Below are 25,106 nucleotides of genomic sequence, written 5' to 3' on the forward strand. Positions count from 1 at the left end.
GCAGATACTGACTTCTATAGGCAGCATTATGGATTCTACAAAAAAAAACTACATTAGCACTAAGATACAGTGCATAGGCAACAGAAATCAGATTTGCATCTCTGCTTGAATGGTGTGAGCAAATACAGATCGGTCATCGGGGTTAGTCTCAGCCTCAGACATCGTGTTCGCTGACCGCTCGATCTGGCAAGCTTTATTCTAATTGGCTGGTTTTACGCAGTTTACGAGAGTAAGGGCACATAGGTTTCTTTCTTTTTTTTAATCACTCCGCCTGTGTTTTAATGGTGATATGAAATGAAATATTAACAGAATTTTCCAGGATAGTAGTAGATTGCTAGATATCCGTAAGAACTACTGTATTTATTTCACTTTGCAATGTTTAAAAAATAATGTAACAACTTTTGGCAGGACTTTATAAAGTTAATATATATTATTTATTTACATTTATTACATTTTTCTTTGTTTTTACGCCACGAGGTACTTATGTTTGAAATATGTTATGCACATCCATTATTCCATATTCCACATCCACAACACATCCATATTATATTATATATGTACAGTATATATATACAAATATAATATGATATTATATAATATAAGCACTAACTTTTGGATGTAAGTCTATAATGAAAAAACACTAGTAATAAAACAAAGCAAACTGTGATTGGTCGCTTTATGTTCGAGTGGGCGGTTCTTGGAATGTGGAACGTTTCGCAGTTGCAGTCAAAGTCTGGCTATGTGGGACCACAGCAAACCTGTGGGTTTCTTAGGATACTTACGTGTAGATGGAATTGTTGAAGATCCGAGAGAGCGCAAAGTTGATGTGGTTAATCAGCTGATCCAGGTGGTCATTAGACTGCAGCCTCAGGGAATATGTGGACTTGTCTGTTTCTATGACAACCTGTGAAGGAAAGAACATGCTTTAGTGAAGCAAAACATTTGAGAGAAGTAGTGGGAGAAAAAAAATATGGCAACAATAGCTAAAACACAGGAGCCCTGTAAATGATTTTTCTACCTGATTATCCGGGTGGGTGTTCATTGCCCGAATCTCCAGGAAGTTGAACGTTTGTTCCACCTGAGGGGAAAATGAGCATCTTGCTACATTACTCATTCTAAATCAGATTACTGCAGTGCTTTTAGATGGAGCAGACAGGTGGTGCGTAATTGCCTACCGTACCTTGGTTGGTATCTTGGGGGCCATGAGGTACAGCCGCCATGTTGCCAAAGCCTGAGAGACAAAAGAGAGGTTGAAAGCACAATTAATAGGGCAAGATTAAGTGCAAAGTGCAAGACTGTTCAAAGAAATAATGGTTTAGGTTTCCCTGGAGAACAACCTGTTCAACTGAATCCAAGTCATGAAGTTGTTTAACCATTTTGCCTACTGAACACTTTACTCACAAAGATAACGCTACAGTACAATGGGGCTCTTATTTGTTTAATGTGTGCATTACGCAACACAAATTATCCTATAAAGCGTACTTTATCTTATTTGATACGCAAATTTCGAAGGCCTCTGAATCAACATGATCAGAACTTTGCTTAAAATACCTGTTGAACACAATCTAATACACATCTGCTATCATTGATAGTTTATAGCAAGTAAAAGGCCTTTTAATATTATTCTAAAAACATTCCCTCCTTCAGGATGTGGTACACTTGTCTTTTTGCTGTGAAATTTTTACTGATTTTCAAAGTAAACCCAAGTATAACTTTTATATTGTTAGTTATATTTCGAGATGAACACTTTCTGGACTGAAGAAATTTAGGTTTACATGATGCATTTACATGCCACCTTTTTTTAAACCATGTTAAAATATAAAATATAAGCAACTGCACCAAACTGGATTTTGGGCCTCTAAATAAAAATGGGGGTTTTTCTCTCTCTCTTTGAGTATGAGCTCCATATTCTCCTATATCATACTATACCAACCATAAAAGTCTGATTTATCAAATGTGAATACACACAGACAAATTGTCTAAAGATTTAATAAACCATTCCAAATGTGATTTTTCTTACTATTATTTCATATTTCAGGCTTTACAGGGTTAATACATTTCTTAAAGCATTTTAATAATTTATTTTTAATAACGATTCAGTTTTATAACAAAATTATGGAGACTGGGGGCTTCTATGGGTGCTGTTGTTTATGGATTTCACATGTGTTATGAAGTGAGGCGAACAGTGTTACAGACAGATAAGTAGGCGCAGAGAGGACGGAATAAGGATTTGTGTGATGTCTGAGGATTACAGAAACATAAAAAGAGGGATTGTACTATATTTTAAGAAAGGGAACAAGTGTGTGCGTGTGCCTGAAACAGTACGATCAGGTCTGGAGAAACCACTTAATCTCATTCATAATTTAAATTCCTTATTAACACACTTCATTTAGGCTTTTGTGACACCTCTCACACCAGTCCCTCCCTTCCCCATCATCTAAACCAGTGATTCTCAACCAGGGGTCCGAGTGCCACTAGGGGCCACAGCATAACTTAGAATTAATTCAATTAATATATTATTATTAAAATAATTAACATTAAGATTAGTATATTAAAACAAACTTGCTCAATCAAAATTCTAATAAAAAACATACAATCAAGATGTAAACTGACATTTTCTTTTTCTATTGAGTTGTTAAAATTTCTGGAATCACAAAATTAATTGGTCAGTTAATTTACCTATATCATAATACGGTGTGTGTGTGTGTGTGTGTGTGTGTGTGTGTGTGTGTTATGGACAGTGGTGGGCCAACGAGTCAAAAAGGCAGAGATTCAGTGATCTAAACATCAACCATTCTCCATCTTCCCTTTTTGTCCTCTGCAACATTCTTCTACTCTTCCCGGGATGTTCTTTGTTTGATCTACAATGTATATACTTCAATTCTCCCTTCATTTTATCTCAAAAATTTCCAACTTCCTCTGATTCAATGCAGAACCTCATCCTAGGCCCCCTGTTTTCTTCACCCTCCTTCATTCATCTATTCTTTTTCTGCCCTGTCGCTTTCGATTCTTCAAGGTCTCCCTCCGATGTGTTACTAATGGCACCCCACCAAGAAGAAGAACCAGAGATGGAGATCCCAGATTTCTCCTTAATAAAGACTCTGTATAGGCTTTGATGGCGGGTATTCGTATAAGGTTTGATGGCGGCTGGGGTTGGATGTTGAAGTTTGGGTGTTTTGAGTAAAGAAAGTTCCCGATACTTTGTCAGAGTTAACAGAGTGACACAACCATTGATCGAGAGATGACATTTTAGAGAGTGCACCCCACCACAAAACTCAATAACCGGTCAGGAAAACTTCGTTATATAAAAACCCTCCTTGAGAAAGATAGATGACGCAAGAGAAACAGATAGAGGAAGGAAAAGTCAGTTCAGGAACCAGAAAGCGTCGTCTACTCATCAAAGACTTTACTATCAAAGGGAGCAGACACAAAAGATCGGCACGTAAACAGCCACATTAATTATTAAAGCCCGCTGGGGTGTTTGGACTTGACCGAGTTTGCATGGATGGATGGAAGAGCGGGGATCCCCCAATTAAGGAAAGATTGGAATACATCAAAGACTACCTAACACATTGCATGGGTGGGGACCGTGGCTGATCGCATGGTAATGAATGCAGCAGTTAAGCTACGACTCACATTACTCACCCTGCTGTCGAGCGCAGACAGAATACGGTATCCAGCGTATACTGATATCAACATTAGCATTCATTATTGGATCCAAGCCCTGTTGAGCAAGCATTTTTGAACAAGACTGGGCCAAGCGAGGTTGGGTTTATCTGTAACAACGTCCTGCGAGTAGGTCAGAGGTCAGCCGCTTTGAGTGAGACGGCCACCCACCGCATCCACTCGTAAAAGAGCAAAAAACACTTTCATCCTGTCATAGCAGACAGGCCAACTGTGGAAGGTAGACGGGGCGACTTCAGTCCGTGGCTTTCATGGACCATTCGAGCCTGAGGAGATCAGACTGGTTCAACACTTGCCCTAAAAATCATCCACCACCTCTCAGTACCGACTTCAAAGAATGAGAGATATGAGGATGTGTGTGTGTGTGTGTGAAGGAGGGAGGAGAGGTTTGTGTGTGCAGAAGGGAGATGGTTTATATTAATCATACGATGTCGGGGATCTGGCTTGACACTTCAAACACGACCCATAATTCAAAGGGTGTTGGGGACACGTCAGCGCTGTGCCCAGGAGACTAGAAAAGAGCAGCAGATTGCTCCAAACATGCCTCTGTACATCTCTTCTCAGACACATCACACTGCACGCAGGTGTCATTGCCTAAGACGGACCCATTTCTGCTGTCAGCCATTGCAGAGGAGAGGAAGAGCGTGGATTTACTCCCGCGGCAGGTCCGCATCTTAACTCTGCTGAACTTAAGAGGCGAAGAGATGAGAGGAATAACGAGTGAGCAGAGAGGATAGAAGATAGGACAGATCAGGGCTGAAATGCTGTGCTCCAGATTCACTGATGATTAAAAGTCTCAGAATCAAAGCAGCTCTGCAACTAAAGCCTAGAGTGAGAGAACAAGAGAGGAAAGAAAAGAGAGAATGAAAGAGAACGACAGAGAGGAGGGGTGAAGTTAAAAACAAGCGAAAAAATCAGCCAGTGAAGAAAGACAAAATACACTTCTTTTCAAAAGATAAGTCTAAGAAAACAAGCCATAATATCTTATGCATAAGTCAATTTATCTATTGGATATTTTTTCTGGTCTGGTTTTCCAAGAACATATAGAAACATCCTTAAAGTAAGATAAATTTACTTGAGATACAAAGTAGTAGAAGATAATAAGACTTACAAAAGAAGTCTTCATAAATTTTTTTTTAGAAAAACAGGAATTAATAATAATTTTAATCATTTCAAATAATTTTACAGTTTTTGTGTTAAGCATAAACCTAAATAATTGTTTTCATCATTAGATTCTGTTCCCCCATTCTGTTTTTCATACAGTTAGGTTCTAATATGCATCACACTGGTACTGGTAAAGATCCATGCAGCTATAAGCCTGAATTTCAAGGCAGTGTTCAGAATTCAAATTAAAATGTTGAGACATAGGGCCTATAAAAACAGTAATACCTTTATCTTCTGAGTGCTCACTTCAAGTGCTGTCTTTCAGAATGAGTAGGACATAATAATGCACACTTTCGAATGGAATCCACTCAATGACTTAATTTTTCTTCTCACGAACATTTATCTTTTTATAATATAATTTCAGGTATTTTGGAAAATAAGACAAAGATATCGATAAATACAATTTCGATTTCAATTACAAATATTGATTGTATTTGCATACAAATAGAATAAAGGGTATTTATTGTAGGTCAATACCCTTGAGCTATTTATTGTAGCTCAAGGGTACAACGGTCATCGACCTTTCTGGAGTTTGAACCTACAATCTTTTGGCTATCATCTTAGTTCTTCAACAAAGGCTTACCCTCAGCTCTACAGATAAACTCAAACCAAAAGGGATACGTATCACACACCATATCTACTCTATGATGTCTCTTACTCTACCTCTTTTGTTGTGGATCGGTTTTGTCTCTTGCATCACATCCGGCCAGACTGCAGTCAGATCCTCCATAGTCACTACCTCTCAACATCACAGGTTATCCCTGCACCGCAGACTTCTACTTAAGCACCTCGTATCACATTACCCGTCTTAAACCCTGCGTCTACTATCATAATGCAGCAATTGTGCAACTCTAAGATGCTTCTTAGAGGAGAGAAAGCTCTTTTCCCTAGCGGTACACCCATAATCCTTGTTAAGGTTTTATATTTAAAGATCTAATATGAACTGATCAGCACATTTAAGGATTATTTTGGGTTAAATACAAGTTGAGCTACTATATAGCAATAGCAGCGGTAAACAACATTTTGACAGTTATGCAATTATAAAAACAAACAACGGCTGTCCCATGGACTTCCACTGTAAGTGCGTTTCTGTCAATATGCTGTTGATAAAGTTTCACCCAGAATATTTCTTTAATAAAGATCATGAATCATATGTAATAGGTTAGTTAGTTAACCAATAATAGACACACGTTTTATTTTCAAGATTTTAGGGAAAATATTATTTTTATGTATTACGGAAAACAAATTTGTAGCATTTTGAGATTGATGCTGTAAGGAAAGTGACACCAAAGTGGACATTCTTCTAATGTTTTATTGTGACTTAATTCTCAAAATGTTATGCCCTTTTCCTCATAAAAGCCCTAATCTGAAATTAATTTTGAAACTTTATTCTCAATTATTATCATTTTTTACCATGGCATTAAAATGTTCTTAATATTAAGGTGCTGTGACTTAAGTTGTTTTTCCATTTTTAATAATCTTTTTGCAATTAGTCCTGCAGTGTGAGTATAATTAAAATCTTATTAAAATTAGGTCATAAAACTGCACATATAATAATTATATAAGAATTAAAATTGTTAGTAGTTAAGTGTTAAGTAGTTTTAGACGAATTGCATGTCACACTGCAGGACGCTACCAGCAATGTCAACTACCCAGTAACAGTCATACACTTAAAAAGCAAAACAAAATCTTTTAAGAAATATCCAAATAAAATCACTGCATCTGAACTTAGACATGCCACTAAAGTCAGTCATGTCAGCTAGAAAGCGTTCTGCATGAGTACGGGCGAGCAGTCAGCGTGGTGGTGCGGACAGCCTCGATCTGAGGAAGTCTTCACGTCACTCACTGTGGCGATCGCAGCCTTTAATTGGCCTTTTATTCCACATGAGGAAAAACTGAAGCGACAGACAGGGATAAATAATTGAAGGGGAAGAAAAGGCGACATTTGGGGCTTCAAAACAACCGATCTCCTCTGCCGTTCGCACTCCCTCTCTCTCTCTCTCTCTCTCTCTCTCTCTCTCTCTCTCTCTCTCTCTCTCTCTCTCTCTCTCTCTCTCTCTCTCTCTCTCTCCATTGCCCCCTCTTGTGAGTCTCTCCCTGTTCCTGTTCACCAAGCCCATCCCCTCTTCCAACATCACACTATCTCTCTACTGTGGAGGCAGCAATGTGGGTTCCACAAAATATATACTGAATGTGTGTGCTCACATTAAGCTGTGTGATCTGTAAGTGAACGTGTATGAGAAAAAGTGTGTTTGAGTCATATTTTTTAAAGCTGTGCCCCAAGGCTTGAGCTGATGTCTTGCTGAGCACTCTATACAGCTGTATCGGGGCCAGATATCTGTGTGTGTGTGTGTGTGTGTGTGTGTGTGTGTGTGTGTGTGTGTGTGTGTGTGTGTGTGTGTGGATGAATGTGCAGATGAGAGTGTGTTTGTAGTCTGGTACAGTTGGCAAACCACCACACACACAAAACCCTTGGGGTAAAGGAGCAGCGAGTGACAGACCACAAGTGAGGATCACACAGTGTGTGTGTGTGTGTGTGTGTGTGTGTGTGTGTGTGTGTCTAAGTGTGTTTTAGTGTGCCTGCAAGCTCTTGTCATAGTGTTGGACCTACATTTAAATTTGCTATGCTCTTTGAGCACAATTTCTAACCATCCACAATCATAAGCACATTAAACTACTGAAAATACACACTTGACATCAATCTGACAGAACAGAGGAGCGAGCCTAAGTAAAGAATGTAATGTGAGGAACAGAACGATGACAGAGAAAGAAAAAACAGAGCCGTCTAAGACACAGCGGAGGGGGGAGGGGTGTAGAAGATGTTAATATAAATGGACAGAGTCAGAAAGAGGAAGAGAAACAAAGGCTAACTGGCAGGAGGGGTGAGGTTAAAAAGATATTTCCCCAAAAAATAAATTTATCGTTTTTTTCATTTATTCGTGCCGTGCACTATAAACACTAAGTATTTGAAGTAATCAGTTGCATCAATTTTAGAGTAACAATGTCAACTTTTTTTCTATAAATTACAATGAACTTTCAGTAATATTCAAGTGAAATAAACATTTCACTTGGTTAATTTTACTGTTCAGGTTTACAGCGTGGTCTACATTCACTTCTTATAAACGGAAAAAAGAGCAGCCGGGACAATCTGCTAAAGATTTCCTTTTGTGTTCCATAGAAGAAAGTAAGTCAAACAGGTTCGAAAGAAGTACCCCCTTTAAAAAAGAAAGGAAGATCTCTCAGGGTTTGTGTCAACATCAATCTGTCGACACTCAGCAGGAAATGAGTTTGATTCCTCACCTACATCACCTTTTTCACTCTGTGTGTGTGTTTGAAACCGATCTGGATGATTAATTTAGCTTTTGTGGCTCCAAACCCTGGCATTTTAAGTCTCCAGCTGCTTTCAATGGTCTTGAAGTGACTATCACACACACACACACTGGCATTCGTATGCCACCTCTGCTCTCATCATCCTTCATCTCGCACACACTCCCTCCAGAGTCGGTCGGTCCCTCCGACCCACACAAGACTCAATGGCCACGGTAATGCTCACTGCACAGCAGGGGTCTGGTCTCCAACAATTTCTGTTTGTGTGTGTGCGCACCATCACACTTACATTGCTTTTATCACTGATTCCATTGCCCATTCTCCAAATGGACTTGGCGAAAACAACCCAACCAGCAGGCAGTAAACACTGCACACACCATTACAGAGGAGGAAAGGTTAAAGTCTTAGGCTCATTGTTTTTGTTACTGCTGCATAATAGAGACACAAAATAAAGGCACAGCGTGCCCAAAGCTGATGTTTTTTTTTAAATGTTATAGTTCACCCAAAGAAATGAAAATTCAGACATAATTTATTTACCCTCATGTTGTTCCAAACATGTTTGACTTTCTTTCTTTTTAAAAACAATGTTTCTGAACAAGGATGGAAGCTTTCAAGCATTAATAAGCACCAGAATGGTCTGAATGATTCATTCATGAATCAAAATCAGTTATTTAGTTCAACTCACTGACTCAATGATCCAGTCACATCAATTAACAGCGAACTATTGGGGAAGATCATCACTGAATGACTTCAATTTCTTAAAAGGTCTTACATTAAGGCTTCAGAAGATCTAGACTATGGTGAGTTGTAAGAATAATATGTGGTGCTTTGCTTTGGCATTGTTTAATGAGTTCCCATTCATTGTAATTTTATGAAATAAAGAATTTCTCCTTTTGAATTTCACAAAAGAAAGTCACCCAGATTTGGAACAACATGAGGGTTTCAATTTCAATTCGAGTGAACTGTACCTGTACTGGACGTACACGATAGTATTATAGATTAGTGCCTTACCAGAATCCGATCTTCTGATTTGCCACTCTTGTTCTCTACTTTGATAGCTATCACCAACTTGATTGATGTCTTGTCGATAACTCGTCTGATGCTCTCTGCAAAATAAACAGGAGATGCATTAACAGCCACAGAAGCACTCTAGCTATATCTTAGACGTAATTTCACTGCACGCAGGGTTAGAAAATGACTGCATTACACCCATATGCTTTATTTTTACACACTGTCCACTTGTGTAGGTGGTTTTTCTACATGCATGAAGTACATATCAAAAAGCAACACACAAATAAAAAGCACCTCAAGATGACCTTCAAAGCAAAAGCAGAAAATAAAATAGAAAGTCACAAAGTTTATCTGGCCTCACACAAATTAGACCTGGGATCTAATTCCTGGAATATGCCTTTTACACTAAAGGAAATACTCAGAGAAGGAAGAAAAAGGAAGAATGAATAACAGAGAAAAGAGAGAGAGGGAGAGAAGGATCAGAGTGAGAGAAACAGTTAATGCAGTCGCAATCAACTTTAATCTGTGTAAGACCCAATCACGGAATCCTGGGCTTTATGACTGACACTAAGAACAGCAAAGGGACAAACTAGAGCACATGTTTCCACTACAGTGAGTCACAGGGGGATAAATAAATGGGTAAATGGGGTATGGATATGTAAATGTGGGTGAAAAAAGAGAGAAGCAGGAGATGAAAAGGGGGGAAAAATGGAGAGAGAGAGAGAGAGAGAGAAAGACTGCTGTGTTCAAGCAGCACAGTACGTCTTCAATCACTGTCCTTCATATTGTATAGGCGATCTATCTTGCCCACTATTCTCCTATTTCAAAACTTTGGCTAACAATTCTTGTCACATCTAATCTAATTTTTTATGATTAATTAATGTTACCATTTAGATTTTTCTTTTCTTTTTTTCAATGACATAATTTTACTCTTCATTGTTTATTTTAGCTTATTACATGCATGCCATTCAAAAAAACTAGTTTCTGATTGGTCAGTCACATAATTTTGCAGTCAAATATTTATTATAAATTGACTTAACTGTATATTTGTCCTACATGCCAGTTTCATGTCTCTCATATCATGTCTCTTTCTTCTCACATAATCCAATAATTTCAGCTCAAATCAATAATCTACATCCATTTATATTAGCAGGTAGCCACGAAATAAGCTTTACGTTGGGGTCTGGATCACTTTGCTGGAGGATTATTTTGTGTTATACTATGGGGCTGTTGAATGCTTGAATCTGATTGGTTTGCGAACGTTCTAAGCTGTGCAACGATTTTAGGGGAAACGCAAATCTAAAGTAGTTCCAGGCACCAGGTGACTGTACATTATCCTGTACATTTATTTATGATTCTATCGCTTTATTTTATTTGTTAATGCTCCTTATTTACTCTATTTGCTCTATTGTAATTTTACTTTTTAACACATAAGACTTTAGGTTAAAATTAAAATAGCGTGGTCACTTATTAACATTAACATGATTGTTGTCTACAAGTGGCCCAGTTTACCTGAATTTACCCTACAGCATGCATAACGGAAAATGTAAATTTTAGGTGCTGTGACTGGTCAGCATTTTTAATTTTTAGCTTTTCTATAAGGAAAAATAATACCCAGAGCAATCGACAAATGAGAACATCTCTCAGAGTTCGTGGCAATGGGGACTAAGGTCCCTTGTGGTATAGACTACCGATCCCCAAAATTTGGTTCTATATTATGTGATTTAAATTGTCAACCCTTGTATTGTCATATGTATTGCCTCGTTAAATGGAAATAATATATGGCAATACAATGCATATATAAAAGGCAATTCATACTCTTTATTTCAACAAAAAATTAAATAATACATTTAAAAAAAATAATTTACAGTAAAAGTATGTGTTGTCTCATATACCATATGATAAAATATCTTGATTTTTTTTATGATTATGGTCAAATTATTTTGTAAGGTAAAGCAGTTAAGTTCACATTTCTAAAAAAAAAAAAAAAAAAAAATCAAGTGCACTAAATGGAAATTGAAGAGCATGGCTGGGAGCAGGACAGTAAATACTGGGTTAGTAATAGGGATTAATTACCAAAGGAAGATAATAATGTGTGAAGGTAATTAACAGTGAGAGCGCTCCAAATGTCAAACTGCTAGTGTGTGCTCAGTGTGTCAATGTGTGTGTCAGTGTGAGGAGGACGCATCACCGTGCGCAAAGATGACGGCCTCTATGATTGTGTTCAATCAGCCCTAAAGACACACATCATGAATGTGACTGAAGAGTATGAGCCTATCTGTGAACTTGCGTCAGCAGCGATCCGCAAATGTGTAAAGGACTGAAAGTAACTCATATCAGACTCAGAGACACATCAAAGGGAGAACAGCGCGCGCGCGCACACACACACAACTACCTATACACGCGCGCAAACACTGCAGGCAAACGCAACACACTGTATGCAAAAAACCAACTGATCGATTTGCACAAATTTAGCCTTTTGAAGATAGACACGAAGTGACCGTCATTACAGCGACAAGCACACATGCTCACACGCGCAATGAATGATTCTGCCGTTAATCACATTCAATCTGTATTAGAAATCATTACATCTCCACAAATGTGGCACCTTATAAAACATTCCCCGCTCTGAGGATTTCAAACCACTAAAAAACAAAGCACCGGCCGCGAGCGGGGACGCGCTTACCAAATCCCATGGTGCGCGTGTCGAATGTCGGATAGGAAGAGGAAAAAAAGCTATAGGGTTTAATCACCTGTCATTTCCCGACTCACGGTGAGAAAAGCAATCGCGACGGTGTCTTTGGATGCCATGACGTCCAGCGCCCCTTTCCTCTTCCTTTTCCTTATCAAGCAGGAGCAGCTATAATGCTCTCTCTCTCTCTCAGCCAATGCCTATAAACATATAATACTGAAGAGAGCCAGCGACGGGGGGAGGAGGAGGAGGAGGAGGAGGGGGCATGAGAGAGGAGTTCACTCACAAGTGTGCATATATCTATCCTATGTAAAGCAATTAATTAATAATGCAAACGCAAGGTTTTGTGTCTGAATGAATGAGAACATTAAGTCCTTTAATCTTTTTGACTAATTTACGGACATGCTAGATAGATACATGATGCATGATAGATAGATAGATAGATAGATAGATAGATAGATAGATAGATAGATAGATAGATAGATAGATAGATAGATAGATCCCATGCCCTGTGAAGAAGTGCACTTAAATCTATCGAATGTGCACTTGTAGTGTACTTTTTTTTTTAAACTGTATTTCACTTCCATGACTGTTTAACACAATTGCATCCTTTTTTAAAGTGCACTTTGTAATAAAAGTTTTACTTTAAAGTACACCTTAAATCACGGCTTTCTCATGCTTTAAAGTACTCTTATTCTGAAGGTGTGACCAATACTAAAATGTGTACTTGATTATTATTTTAACTGTAGTGTGTTATTTGGTATTACATTTTAAGTTAATATATTTTAAATATAGGCTACTAAACAGTAACTTCATCATTACAAATGTGTAATTTCAAACAAATACATTTAAATCATTACTTGCATTTTTGCAGTCACGCTTAAGCACACTTTGATCTGCTTTAAATCTTTTAAAGTGTATTATTATCTTTTTAAAAGTATGCTAAAGTGTACTTTTTCACAAGGTGAGCAGATATACTGAACGTATTTAAAATGTACAGTCTTTCTCTGTCCAAAAATATTGATGACTCATCCTGCACTATACAAATTGTTGTCCTATCAATTGCCATCTAGAATGAGTAAGTCCCTTCCCTAAGGCCCCCTGCAAGTGACTAGCAACTGCAACCTATAAGGCTAATTAAAACAATAACAACAACAACAACAAAAAACAATGTCAAGCCATTTAATATATCCTGCCCAAACTTCCCATTTCAATGGGAAATACATTAACACGAGAAAGAAAACAACTTACTCTCTAACAGCTTCAAGAGAGTCATTCACCTTGTTAGCTGTAAGAGTGACAGACCTTAGAATCAGCTTGCAGGGTAATATCTGGGCAGGGTTTGTGACTAGTGTTTTTAGTCTATATTGTAACTCAGAGTTTAAAAATGGGTAGGCTATTTAAAGAGACTAGTGTCAGTGTCCTTGGCAGTGAGAGAAATGGTTTCTTTCATAATAGAGTATTTTAAAATCCCCGTCACTCATAAAAGGATAATACAGGCAGCAAATAATGTCTGTGATTGGACAGAACTATAAGCGGGCTCCCTGAGGACCATGGCACACACTCTCTCTCTATGATGTTCTCTATTAGTGCCTATCCATTCCTCTTCACACTATTTATTTGCTTCTCTGTTGCTCTGGCATTGCTTGCTCTGTTGAAACCGTGTCTGCCCTACACTTACCCCTAGGCTGATTCTGTGTTTGGAAGGGTGGGTTGCAGGGGGAAGGGCAGGAGGCGACTGGGTTTAGTGTTGTCCCTGGTACCAACCCTCCAGGCCTCATATCTACTCAATGAGATGCTGCAAGTGTGTGTGAGTATTTTTAGTTGCTTGGTTTAAGGGAGAAAAAGAGACCAAGTACGTCTATTTGTTGGGACAGTGGAAGAGTGCACCCTGAGGGGAACATTACAGGAGGGATGGACTAATGCATAAAGAAGGAAAGGATGTAAGCACAGTGATAGGAATAGGATGGAGTAAGTGAATGTGGTTGAAGGATTAGGGGCCATTTACACAACCGTACTAAAACGAAAAACTAAAACGAAAAATGTTGCATGCATTTTGGCCATTCGTTTAGGCCTACATGACAACAGTGTTTTAGGGGCCTGAAAACGCAAAGTTTTTGACAACAATAGTTACTGTCTCCGTGTAAACTACAAAAATGTGAATTTGTGAAAACGATGACTTCATGTCATGTGCATGCATATTAAAGGGAAATTGAAACCCAAAAATGAAAATTAGCCCATGATTTACTCTGAAACCATCCCAGGTTTATATGACATTCTTCTTTCGAATACAATCAGAGTTATATAAAAAAATGCTCCAAGCTTTATAATGGGAGTGAATGGCTGGTGAAAATTTGCCGAAGAAAATGAATTTTGTAGAATATGGCAAACCTTTATAAAATATAATCACTGGCTTCCAACAGATGGTCGTATGCATTGATTTATGGTGGAAGAAGACTAACCCCTGACCCGACACACAACATAATGAGGAACGCAGAAGTGCAGAGGAGAGCAAAACAAAACACTGGTCGCAAATTAAAAATTTTGAAGAGAAATGTTGTAGGATTTCTATATAATAGAAGAGTAGCTTCAGTTTATTGCGCAGCCCTATTTGTTTAAACCGTGAGAGGCGTCTAAGCTTACGATACTCCAACATCGTAAGTCATACGATGTCACGGGTCATGGGTTACTCTTGTGGCGCAAGTCGACATGCGTAGTATGCCTACGGTTGTCTAGAGGAAGCTAGTAATTTTAGATTGTAAAGTTATAAATATGGGTATTTATACTTACAAAAACCCATTGCTTCGCTTCAGAACACCTTTATTAACCCCCTGGAACAGTGTGGAGTATTTTTTATAATGGATGGATGCACTTTTTTGGGCTTCAAATTTTCACCAGCCATTCACTCCCATTATAAAGCTTGGATTAGCCAGGACATTTTTTAATATACTCCGATTGTATTTGTTTGAAAGAAGAATGTCATTTACACCTAGGATGGCTTGAGGGTGAGTAAATCATGGGGTAATTTTCATTTTTGGGTGAACTATCCCTTTAAGTGTTCAGTCTATAGGCGCATAGTTTTTCTTAACGAAGTGACCTCACCAACTACTGTCCTGGCATGCATAATGCAGCATTTTTAAAGGGGTCCTATTATGCTTTTCCACTTTTTCAACTTTAGTTGCGGTGTAATGTTGCGGTTTGAGCATAAAAAAAGATCTGCAAGGTTACAAAGCTCAAAGGGAGATATTTTATTTAACAGAATCCCCTTTTCTAGAACTACAACGAACGGCTCGTTTGGACAACAACAATATTTTCTGGATCTTATTAAGTCTTACAAAAAAAGAGGACGAAGACACACTGTTTTTTCCACAACATTTCCAAAACTAATTTATTTTACCTTTTTAAGGCTGACGAATTTAGAGTGGTTAAAACTTATTTTAAACACAGTTCCTGAACATTAAAACCCCAATATTTATCTATGCGCTGCACATTTTATGGAGAACTGCTTGTTTTTTGTAGCTTTTGTAAGATGGTTAATAGCCCCTTAGGAAAATTAACCATGGATTTTGATCATTGTTTGTATTACCATAGTTTTCCGAAAAATATCACGATTAAATGGTGGATAACATCGTATCTATAATGTATAATAAAATTACAAAAAGCATACCACTCTGAAACGTAAAGCGAAGCATGCCTGCAAAGTTTGTGCATGAAATACGTTCTGCACGATCCTCTTGCTCGTTAACATTGTCAGGGTCTGAATCGTGCTCCAATTGGTTTGAAATTGAGACCATCTTCAATATTTATACTAGAGAAGAACTCGCAGTTATGGAGGTACTTGACTTTTTCCGAACACGTGCCAAGCGCTGCCAATCACAACACACTGGGCCAGCTAACCAATCACAGTACATTTCATCAGCGTGTGTGAGCCAGACTGTGGAGAGAGGTGCTGTAATAATGTAATTTTTTTATACAAAAAAACAAAAACAAAAAAACACATATTCTTGTACACCCCAAAAACAAAATCAAGGCAGTAAAAGGGCATAATAGGAACCATTTAACCGTTTTCTTGGATCCGTGTGAACAGGGATTGTTTTGATTACGTTGACGTCTGACTCTGTATGCGAAAAACGCGAAGGAAAATTCAGTTGGGGTAACCTCAACCCACGGACTAGCCGCGGCAACAGTATAAAAGTAGCCCAGTTCTAACATTGTTTAGCTACAACCCTAAACAGACACACCTGAACAAGCTGATCAAGGTCTTCAGGATTACTATAAAGCTACAGGTAGGGTTGGAGCTAAACTCTGCAGGACAGTGGATCTCGAACCAGAGGTTTGCCCTGTGTTTAAAAAAGTAGAGATACATGTTGCAATAGTTTATAAAATAGTAGCTATATAAAATCAAATATATTCAATAATCATGCCATGATTCATACAGAAACAAAACTTTTTTTCACTCAAAACACACTGCTTTGATATCCTCAGTCATTCTTGACTAAACTTATGTTGTCCCTATTACAGATGCTGATCAAAAAAAAAAAAAAAGATTGCATTTAAAACTTATCTAGTGCTGCCACCAAGTGCCTACATGCAAAAAAGGCATTCTTCCTCTGAATCCTAAAGAATGTTTACAAATCATTTGTTCATCATTGTTTGAGAATAATATACATTTCATGAGAGCTTCATGTGTAGGCTAAACACTAAAACTTACAAACTGCCAAACTTAAATGGAGAAGAAAGGGGCATTTTAGTCTCATTTTTCACTGGATCGCAAAGTCTCACATAGGAACCTTTCCCAGCCAGTCCGAACCCAGGATAAACTGGCTCTCTAAAAACAGTTTGGTGCTTATAAATGAGACTCATGTTGTCGGAAACATCGTAAAATGCCAAGATTCCAGCCCTGTAGTCCAAATACACTCCTATTTTGTAGCCACGAGATTTAATCTTCGAAAATATTTTCTTATTGTCCTGCCAAAATTCAATCCAGGACCCGTAACAACGTATTCCCCATGAGTGCGAGTTTCTCCCAAACAGAGTACGCTGCTTGCCTTTCCTACGGATCCCTTGGTAGGACACAGCAATGCAGACCCAGGTGCCCCCGCCAAACTCCACCTCCCAGTATTTGGGGGACCCTCTGAGACGTTCATTGCACAGGATCTGTGCCCTGGAGTTAAACCTCTGAGCCTGTTCAGGATAGTCCTGGATCAGGTGTGAGGCTATCACCTCTCTGTCATCTTTTCTCAAGACGAGACTTTCATGTGCAGTGTTGGTATTAAAAGTGAGCTTTGATGCATCTGAGGTGAACAGATGAAAAGATGCAATATTAGTACAACCATCATACAGTAAGCATAACTCATGCAATTGCCAAATTATAGCATAAAAGATTTTATGTGCGGTCAGTTCTGTATGGAAACTTACACTGTAGAAACTCCTCTCGAGTCTTTGGTGGTGGGGATGTTACGATTCTAGTGTTTTTCACTGCAAAGAAACATAGTTAAGATGAATTGAAGACATATTATAACCATAAAATATATATTTAAATAACTTCTACTAACCTTTTTTAGAAATTGTGAGTAAACTCAACTTGCTGGTCATGTTTAGCTTTTTTGTCAGTTCATTAACTGCCATGGAGTCACGCTCAAAAGAGTTGTATGGATGCACGTGGAAGATGAATGGTTTTGTATACTCGGTCAGTGAGGGCAGAGACGCAGCGCTCTGTAGAGAGTACACAATACTTTAAATGCACTTGACTGTAGCTGATAATTTTACAAGGCAATCCGACAAGAATCCACTTCTACATCTGTTTCACAGCCATCTCCTGTTAATGTACCTCAAGAAATCGAACATTATTGTCTGTATGAGAGAGCAGCTGCAGCTGTTGTAGATCAGCATCTGAGGTCTTCATATGACTGATCTCCTGGAGTAGAGTCTTTATGAATCCCTCCGCTTGCTTCACTGCAGTCTGTTTCTGACCTTGGATCAGCTCTGTCACTTTGGTTTGATTGTCCTTCAAAAACTGGATCAGCTCAGTAAACTCTCTCTCATTCTTCTCCAGTGCCTTATTTGCTGAAGCCTAATAGTGAAGAGGGATCAATGGATGTCTTAAAATTAGCTACACACGCAATACCATACCATACCATAAAAATGAAGATGGTTACAGGTTTAAAGCAAAGTTAAATGCCCTCTAACCCTGAAAATTACAACAGCTTGTCTCAGCTCTTGCACATCTTTCTCCTTTGCTTCAATTATGTCAATGTTCTGCTTCTGCAACTCCCCCAACTTAACCTTTAAAAAAAACATAATTGCAATTAAAATTCAGTTGAACAAATGCTAGTGTTTTTAAGCCTTTTTATCTCTTTTATTGGCACTGATAGTGCAGAAAAAGAACATGGGCCAGACTCAAATTCATTCCACCCACATAAGCAACGTGTTGAGCATGTGTGTTAACCACTGGTAATAGGCTGGCATTTGGCCATTTTGGCATTATCAGTCAAGTGCTTAAAAGATTACGTGTATTTTCAGTCATCTTTAGTCAGATTAATTTACATTGTGACTGTGCCTAAGATGCAATCAACTGTCAGAAACACATCCTGGAATTTAGCGCATGTATCTCTTCACACTAATAATGCATTCTCAATTACTGCAATGAATCGCTAACAAATGACAAAGAAACAGCATTTCTCAGAGAAAATTGCAGAGTAGATCAATCTCCTGTGGGAGGTCCCCTAACAGTTTACTATTGTTTGTAGCCCATTTGTCTTCATGTATAAAGAGGGTTAAGATTCTTTGAAGGCCGACGCTAACATCGCTGCTGAAGAACTGTGCTACACAGTTGCAATTCTTCTCCCCACAAGAACTCTGGTCAAGCTTACTTATTTTATGTATTAGAGGAATAGAATATACTGGCGAGCCCCCAAACGACTGCTGGGCCAAATATAGAGAAATCTGCTGAATATTCAACTTTGCCATCAGGGGAATTAAATACATACAGAAAACAGTTAAACTGTTTTAAATATTGATAGAATTTGTTTTTAATGTATTTTTTTAATCAATAATTCAAATGTATATTTACACATTCAAATTTTCATGTGAATTCGTTCAAATATAGAACGCATTACTTTTTCCAGTGGCGTTGGTGACGGAAGTGTTTTTTCCATTAATGTTTCCCATAGGGAATTTTTTTTTTTTTTTCGTAAAAATTTTATTAGTCAACCAGCTATGATGTGCATCACAACATCAAACTTTTATTTGAAGCAAAAAAGCACTGCAATCCCATTAAGCATTGCAAACAACATAATCAAATAAAAAATGAAAGAAAGGAGAAATATTAAAACTATTCATTTAATGTTGTTGATTATATCTACAGAAACACATTTTTTTAAGTTCATTGCAATATATATAGCTACACACACACATGCATATATATTGACTCATTGTTGACTTTTTAATAGGTGGAATTTTCTGTACAGCATCATGGGTAGTGTAGTTTTCTCCATGAATTCCATTTAAACATGATTATTAAATTATGTTGAAATATTGCGTTTCAACAAAAGCATATACCATCGATCAACAAACTCGGAACTCACATTGACTCGCAGTCTTTAAATGCTTAGTTATTGTTAAAAATCAAAATCCCTATTGAGTTTACTTAACTGCCTGCCATTTTGGGTGTGACTTAATGTGTATGTGTGTGTGTGTGTGTGTGTGTGTGTGTGGGGGGGGAGGGGGGGGTTTGCTTCTTCTTTTTTTTTCGGAAAGGTGCCTTTTTGCCTTTTTGTGAGGGGCACTGACTCTGAAACACCTATCACAAAAATATATTACAGCGCCCACATCAATCTCTAGTTACATTACAAAACCAACACCAGCCCATCACTAAACACCTGGCTCAGACTTTTAAGAATGACATTCTGCATTTTTAAATCACACTTCTGACCTGTTTATTGGCCACCTCCACTTCCATTGCGATGACATTATGACCTTTGTGTTTATCAGTAATGCACAGGTGACAGATGCAGCGCTGGTCTGTGTGGCAGAACATCTCCAGCATCCTGCCATGATCAGGGCAGATGTTCTCCTGCAACGTTGCATTCGGCTCCACCAGTCTGTGCCTCTTTCCGTGCAAAGTGTTATGCAAATCAAGATGAATATCACAGTATGATTCCACACACTCCAGACAGGTCTGTTCAGCTTTGCGCTTCCTTCCGACGCACGCATTACACTCCACATCTGTGGATCCACTTGAATGAAGAGCTGGAGCTGTGTCCTCCATGATTGTGGATGTGCTGGCACTGGCAGTACTTGACTGAGTTTCGTTTCTGTGGAAGTATGATTATGGCACTGGCAATGCAGAATTAAAATATTAAGGACAAGGGTGTGGTTTCAGCCCCGGAGAAAGGGCAGTGACTCAGAGGACTGCTATTGACAAAACCACTGAAAGAAGCCAAGCTATGTTCTTTCACAATAAATAAATCTAATCAAACAGAGAAAGCAACAACTCTACTGTACTAATGTATTCAGTGTTACATAATCCATTCCTTCAGAAATATATCCAATGCCAATTTGGTGCTCAAGAATAATTTCTTAACATTATTATAAATATTAAGTTCAAAAGAACAACATTTTCCCCCATGCTCAGGGCATGAAAGCAACAAGACAATATTAATATGAGCTTCAGTTTTATAATCAGTAGTTTTAGGAATATGTAAATGTATTTGTTTATGTAAAGTTGAGTTTGCTTTGGTTGAACCCTTGGAGCAAACAATATTGGATTACAGTACTTCAAACAATAATTCTGTGTTGCAAACAGACAGATATATTAATGTCAGTATGTATGACTACTCATGAGCTGTGTGCAAAAATCAAATACTAACATAGATGTATACTGCAGTAAACTATACACTCACCTAAAGGATTATTAGGAACACCTGTTAAATTTCTCATTAATGCAATTATCTAATCAACCAATCACATGGCAGTTGCTTCAATGCATTTAGGGGTGTGGTTCTGGTCAAGACAATCTCCTGAACTCCAAACTGAATGTAAGAATAGGAAAGAAAGGTGATTTAAGCAATTTTGAGCGTGGCATGGTTGTTGGTGCCAGACGGGCCGGTCTGAGTATTTCACAATCTGCTCAGTTACTGGGATTTTCACGCACAATCATTTCTAGGGTTTACAAAGAATGGTGTGAAAAGGGAAAAACATCCAGTATGCGGCAGTCCTGTGGGCGAAAATGCCTTGTTGATGCTAGAGGTCAGAGGAGAATGGGCCGACTGATTCAAGCTGATAGAAGAGCAACTTTGACTGAAATAACCACTCGTTACAACCGAGGTATGCAGCAAAGCATTTGTGAAGCCACAACACGCACAACCTTGAGGCGGATGGGCTACAACAGCAGAAGACCCCACCGGGTACCACTCATCTCCACTGCAAATAGGAAAAAGAGGCTACAATTTGCACGAGCTCACCAAAATTGGACAGTTGAAGACTGGAAAAATGTTGCCTGGTCTGATGAGTCTCGATTTCTGTTGAGACATTCAGATGGTAGAGTCAGAATTTGGCGTAAACAGAATGAGAACATGGATCCATCATGCCTTGTTACCACTGTGCAGGCTGGTGGTGGTGGTGTAATGGTGTGGGGGATGTTTTCTTGGCACACTTTAGGCCCCTTAGTGCCAATTGTGCATCGTTTAAATGCCACGGCCTACCTGAGCATTGTTTCTGACCATGTCCATCCCTTTATGACCACCATGAACCCATCCTCTGATGGCTACTTCCAACAGGACAATGCACCATGTCACAAAGCTTGAATCATTTCAAATTGGTTTCTTGAACATGACAATGAGTTCACTGTACTAAAATGGCCCCCACAGTCACCAGATCTCAACCCAATAGAGCATCTTTGGGATGTGGTGGAACGGGAGCTTCGTGCCCTGGATGTGCATCCCACAAATCTCCATCAACTGCAAGATGCTATCCTATCAATATGGGCCAACATTTCTAAAGAATGCTTTCAGCACCTTGTTGAATCAATGCCACGTAGAATTAAGGCAGTTCTGAAGGTGAAAGGGGGTCAAACACAGTATTAGTATGGTGTTCCTAATAATCCTTTAGATCAGTGTATAATTCACACTGCATTTTTTTCAAACAGTATTAAATGCAGCTATAAGGTTATGTCGTGGGCATCTACGGCTGGTCGTGTGGGACATGTGCCAACTGTTGCTAAGGCGGTTTTGTCCCTTCAACTTGAAACAGTTTGCGGGAAAGAATATAGCTAATACAAAGGGAGCATCTCAAGTTAGCGAGCAAAGTTGTCATTTCATTGTAGTGAAATGAGTGCTGATCCAGTGCTGGAATTAGCTATTTTTAAGGCTTTCCTTAATGTTACGTTGTCATAATTGGTGGGAGACAATGGAAGGCGTAAAGTTCTTGCGCACAGCTTGCATTCTAGTGAACTGACAAAACAAATGCTAGTAAATTGGTACTTCTCAAACGGAAGATTGCACGTCAACAAGTGTTGTCAAAGGCCTTGTAAGGATCCTTGTAAGGCAGCCTTCGTTTCGTGTCCTTCATTCAGCTAATTTTGAAGGATGCATCAAGTGTATCCTTCATGTCCTTCAATCCTTTCAGACCCACAATCCTTTGCACACATTCCAATTCACAAAAAAGAAAACGAGTTGGCACTGAGCTTGTCTGAGTTCATTATGAAATGTCTGACAAAAATAATGTTTTCGGAGAAGAAGGCATACATGTTATCTTTTGTTTTGGTGTGAATTAATCACTTAACACTAAACTGCGACTGGGAGACCACAGACGGTTGTCAATCATTGCATTGCATTAGTAGAAAGCCAGTTAATATAAAGATTTTTAATACAAAGTATTTTTCCAAAATTAATATGGTATGGTCATGTTGTGATCGAGGGGACGGGACGGGAACATGTGTGACGTAGCCATGCGCACTTACTAGACCGTCTCATTCTAGCATTTTCTAAGGAGGAATCTAGTCTAAAAGCCTCTGAAGGACTAAAGGACACTCAGCCTCACTTGGGTGCAGCCTTCCAATTGAGAAGCACCCTATCTGTCCCCGCTTTTCATACACAGTACGTCTTTTTGGCGTACACTTGTAGCAATTTTGGTTCATTCAAATAAAAATGTATATCCCCAATACGAACATGCAGTTACACATATTTTACTCCATTCATTTATCTTCTGGCATGCAGAATCCCATGACTAAGAGCAGCATATTTAAGAATAAGGTTGTAAAATCAAATATGACTCTTGAATGCGTCATCAAGAAATAACTGCTGCTTGAAATCGCTGAGTAATGAGATGAGAATTCATCTAATTTCTCGTAATGTTATTGTTTACAGCAGGCAATGTTGTCCTACACACTACATCTGTGAATTAAATGGAAATATGCCATGAAATGCAGAAAAACAATAAGCAAAATGAGGAGATATTTTGTTGTTAAATGATAATAAATTAGGTTTTCACCTGATCAGCACCTGTGTGTTCCGGGGTGTGGGGGATTTATGGCCAGCAGGGGGCCTGACACATTTGCATGATTTGTATGGTGGTTAAAAACGCTGCTGAGTATGTCTATTCTTCACTATCTTTGCAAAGCCTTGTCTGTGTGTCACTGCAATCCTAAGCAGTCTTCGTTGTCATTGTTTGTCCTGTCAGCGTTTTTTCTTGGATCATGGAATTGGATTTTTTTTTGCTGGATCTTATTTACTCTGACTTTGACTCCAGGCACATGTCTCTCTGAATTGTAACAAATTCCTTCATCATAGCCTATAGTGGTTTTACCACTGTACCAGAGGCTTTACAACATGTAGCCAGATATTGCTGTGCAAGTTCTGACAGAGTAAATGTCACAAATGAGTCACAAATGCTGTTTTGTTAAGTGTTTTGTCCAAAGAGAAAAAAATAACTGAAATTGTAAGAGCTAACTTCAAATGAACAAACACAAATTAAACATCATTACATCATCAATTATTAGTACTTGAGTAAAAACTTAAAACTGTAAATTAGTGTTAGTAATTCCTAGTCAAATAATTTCTCTCATATTTATTTATTATGCACTGTTCTTCTGTCATATGTCTGCTGCCTTCATTTCCATCCTTTATCTTTTATCACTGTTCTTTTATGTTTAGTTTCATTTGCTATGCCTTATCATGTCTCACATCTCTGTTTCTGCTCAATTCCATAAACGGATTTGCTCATATGGTCTGTTGTAAGTCAGTGCAAGGTTCATTAATGGTTCTTTTTTCTTTTGACTTACATTGGTGAATTTGTTGATGATTGGCTGAAGCAGTGTTGTATAATCAGAGGTTCTTGGATTTATCAATCCAACGTGTTTTCATTCATCACAGCGAAAGCTATAGTTTTTCAGTTTTGTCATCCTACATCAATCCTACTGGGAATGTGAAACCCCTGTAGTCAGACACCTAGAACAAAAATCAATTTGACATCTGGTTAAAAATCATTGCAAAAATGTCTTATAACAATAAAGTTCAGTAAAGCATAATTTATTTTGCAGATGACACTTGCTTTTTGATTTTGTTATCTAACATTCATGCATTTTAAGTCTGGTTCTCCTAAATACTTTCTGGGCCACTCTACTATATTTAAATCATCTTCTATAAAGAATGGCAAAATAATTAAGTTAGAAAAGTTCAAGTTATTTATCAACATATCATATGGTGGCTTAGAGCAATAATGGATTACGTAATGACTGACACCTGTTCCGTCACATATTTACTGTAAAGTTACTTGACGAATCACTTCCTTGTGTTTAAAATAGCTGAGTTGATAAGATAAGCCTATAAGGAAAGTCTTAGTTTCTCACCACACACATAGGCCTACAACAGTGAAATACTGTACATCAAATAAATAAACAAACAAGTCAGCTAAATAAAATGTAATTCCCACCTATATTGTAGTTTTTTATTTCTGTTTCCAAGATTTGTACTTCAGAACTTCTCAGTTTATAGTTCTGGTCATACTGTGACGTTGTAGAATAAAAGTGAAACTATCTGTAAAATTGTTCAACTTCTGCTGCACCGCCGTGGAGGTAGGTTGGTTGTTTTGTTGTGCTTAAATCTGCATTATTATTGTAACTGTAAATTGTGTTCTTGTAGAATATCAAAGAGAATTGGTTCACTAATACCTTATAAGAAAAATAAGAGAAAATAAGAAATATAAAATAGTATATATATACAGTACATAA

General features: G+C 38.2%; 2 protein-coding genes across 4 annotated transcripts in view; both read right to left on the reverse strand.

The window, feature by feature from the left end:
• Nucleotides 1–12,180, reverse strand: part of carmil3 (capping protein regulator and myosin 1 linker 3) — a 47,430-nt gene extending 35,250 nt beyond the window's left edge. For all 3 annotated transcript variants that reach the window (XM_084410554.1, XM_084410553.1, XM_084410552.1), the window contains exons 1-5: nucleotides 11,940–12,180; nucleotides 9,187–9,281; nucleotides 1,181–1,231; nucleotides 1,019–1,078; nucleotides 783–904 (exon numbers count right to left, since the gene is read on the reverse strand). In XM_084410554.1, the coding sequence (XP_084266680.1) occupies nucleotides 783–904; nucleotides 1,019–1,078; nucleotides 1,181–1,231; nucleotides 9,187–9,281; nucleotides 11,940–11,997 (386 nt within the window). In that variant the 5' untranslated portion in view covers nucleotides 11,998–12,180. The remainder of the gene's footprint in view (nucleotides 1–782; nucleotides 905–1,018; nucleotides 1,079–1,180; nucleotides 1,232–9,186; nucleotides 9,282–11,939) is intronic.
• Nucleotides 12,181–16,585: 4,405 nt separating this feature from the next.
• On the reverse strand, nucleotides 16,586–20,147 carry LOC311291488 (tripartite motif-containing protein 16; the record flags this gene model as incomplete). The annotated part of the gene is made up of 6 exons (XM_084410523.1): nucleotides 16,586–17,172; nucleotides 17,297–17,356; nucleotides 17,434–17,593; nucleotides 17,709–17,951; nucleotides 18,068–18,163; nucleotides 19,812–20,147. 6 exons carry the CDS (start codon nucleotides 20,145–20,147, stop codon nucleotides 16,586–16,588), a joined length of 1,482 nt encoding a protein of 493 aa, XP_084266649.1.
• Between the last annotated feature and the right edge of the window lie 4,959 nt (nucleotides 20,148–25,106).

The sequence above is a fragment of the Rutilus rutilus genome (genome assembly GCF_951802725.1).
Source record: "Rutilus rutilus genome assembly, chromosome: 6".
Classification (NCBI taxonomy): Eukaryota; Metazoa; Chordata; class Actinopteri; order Cypriniformes; family Leuciscidae; genus Rutilus; species Rutilus rutilus.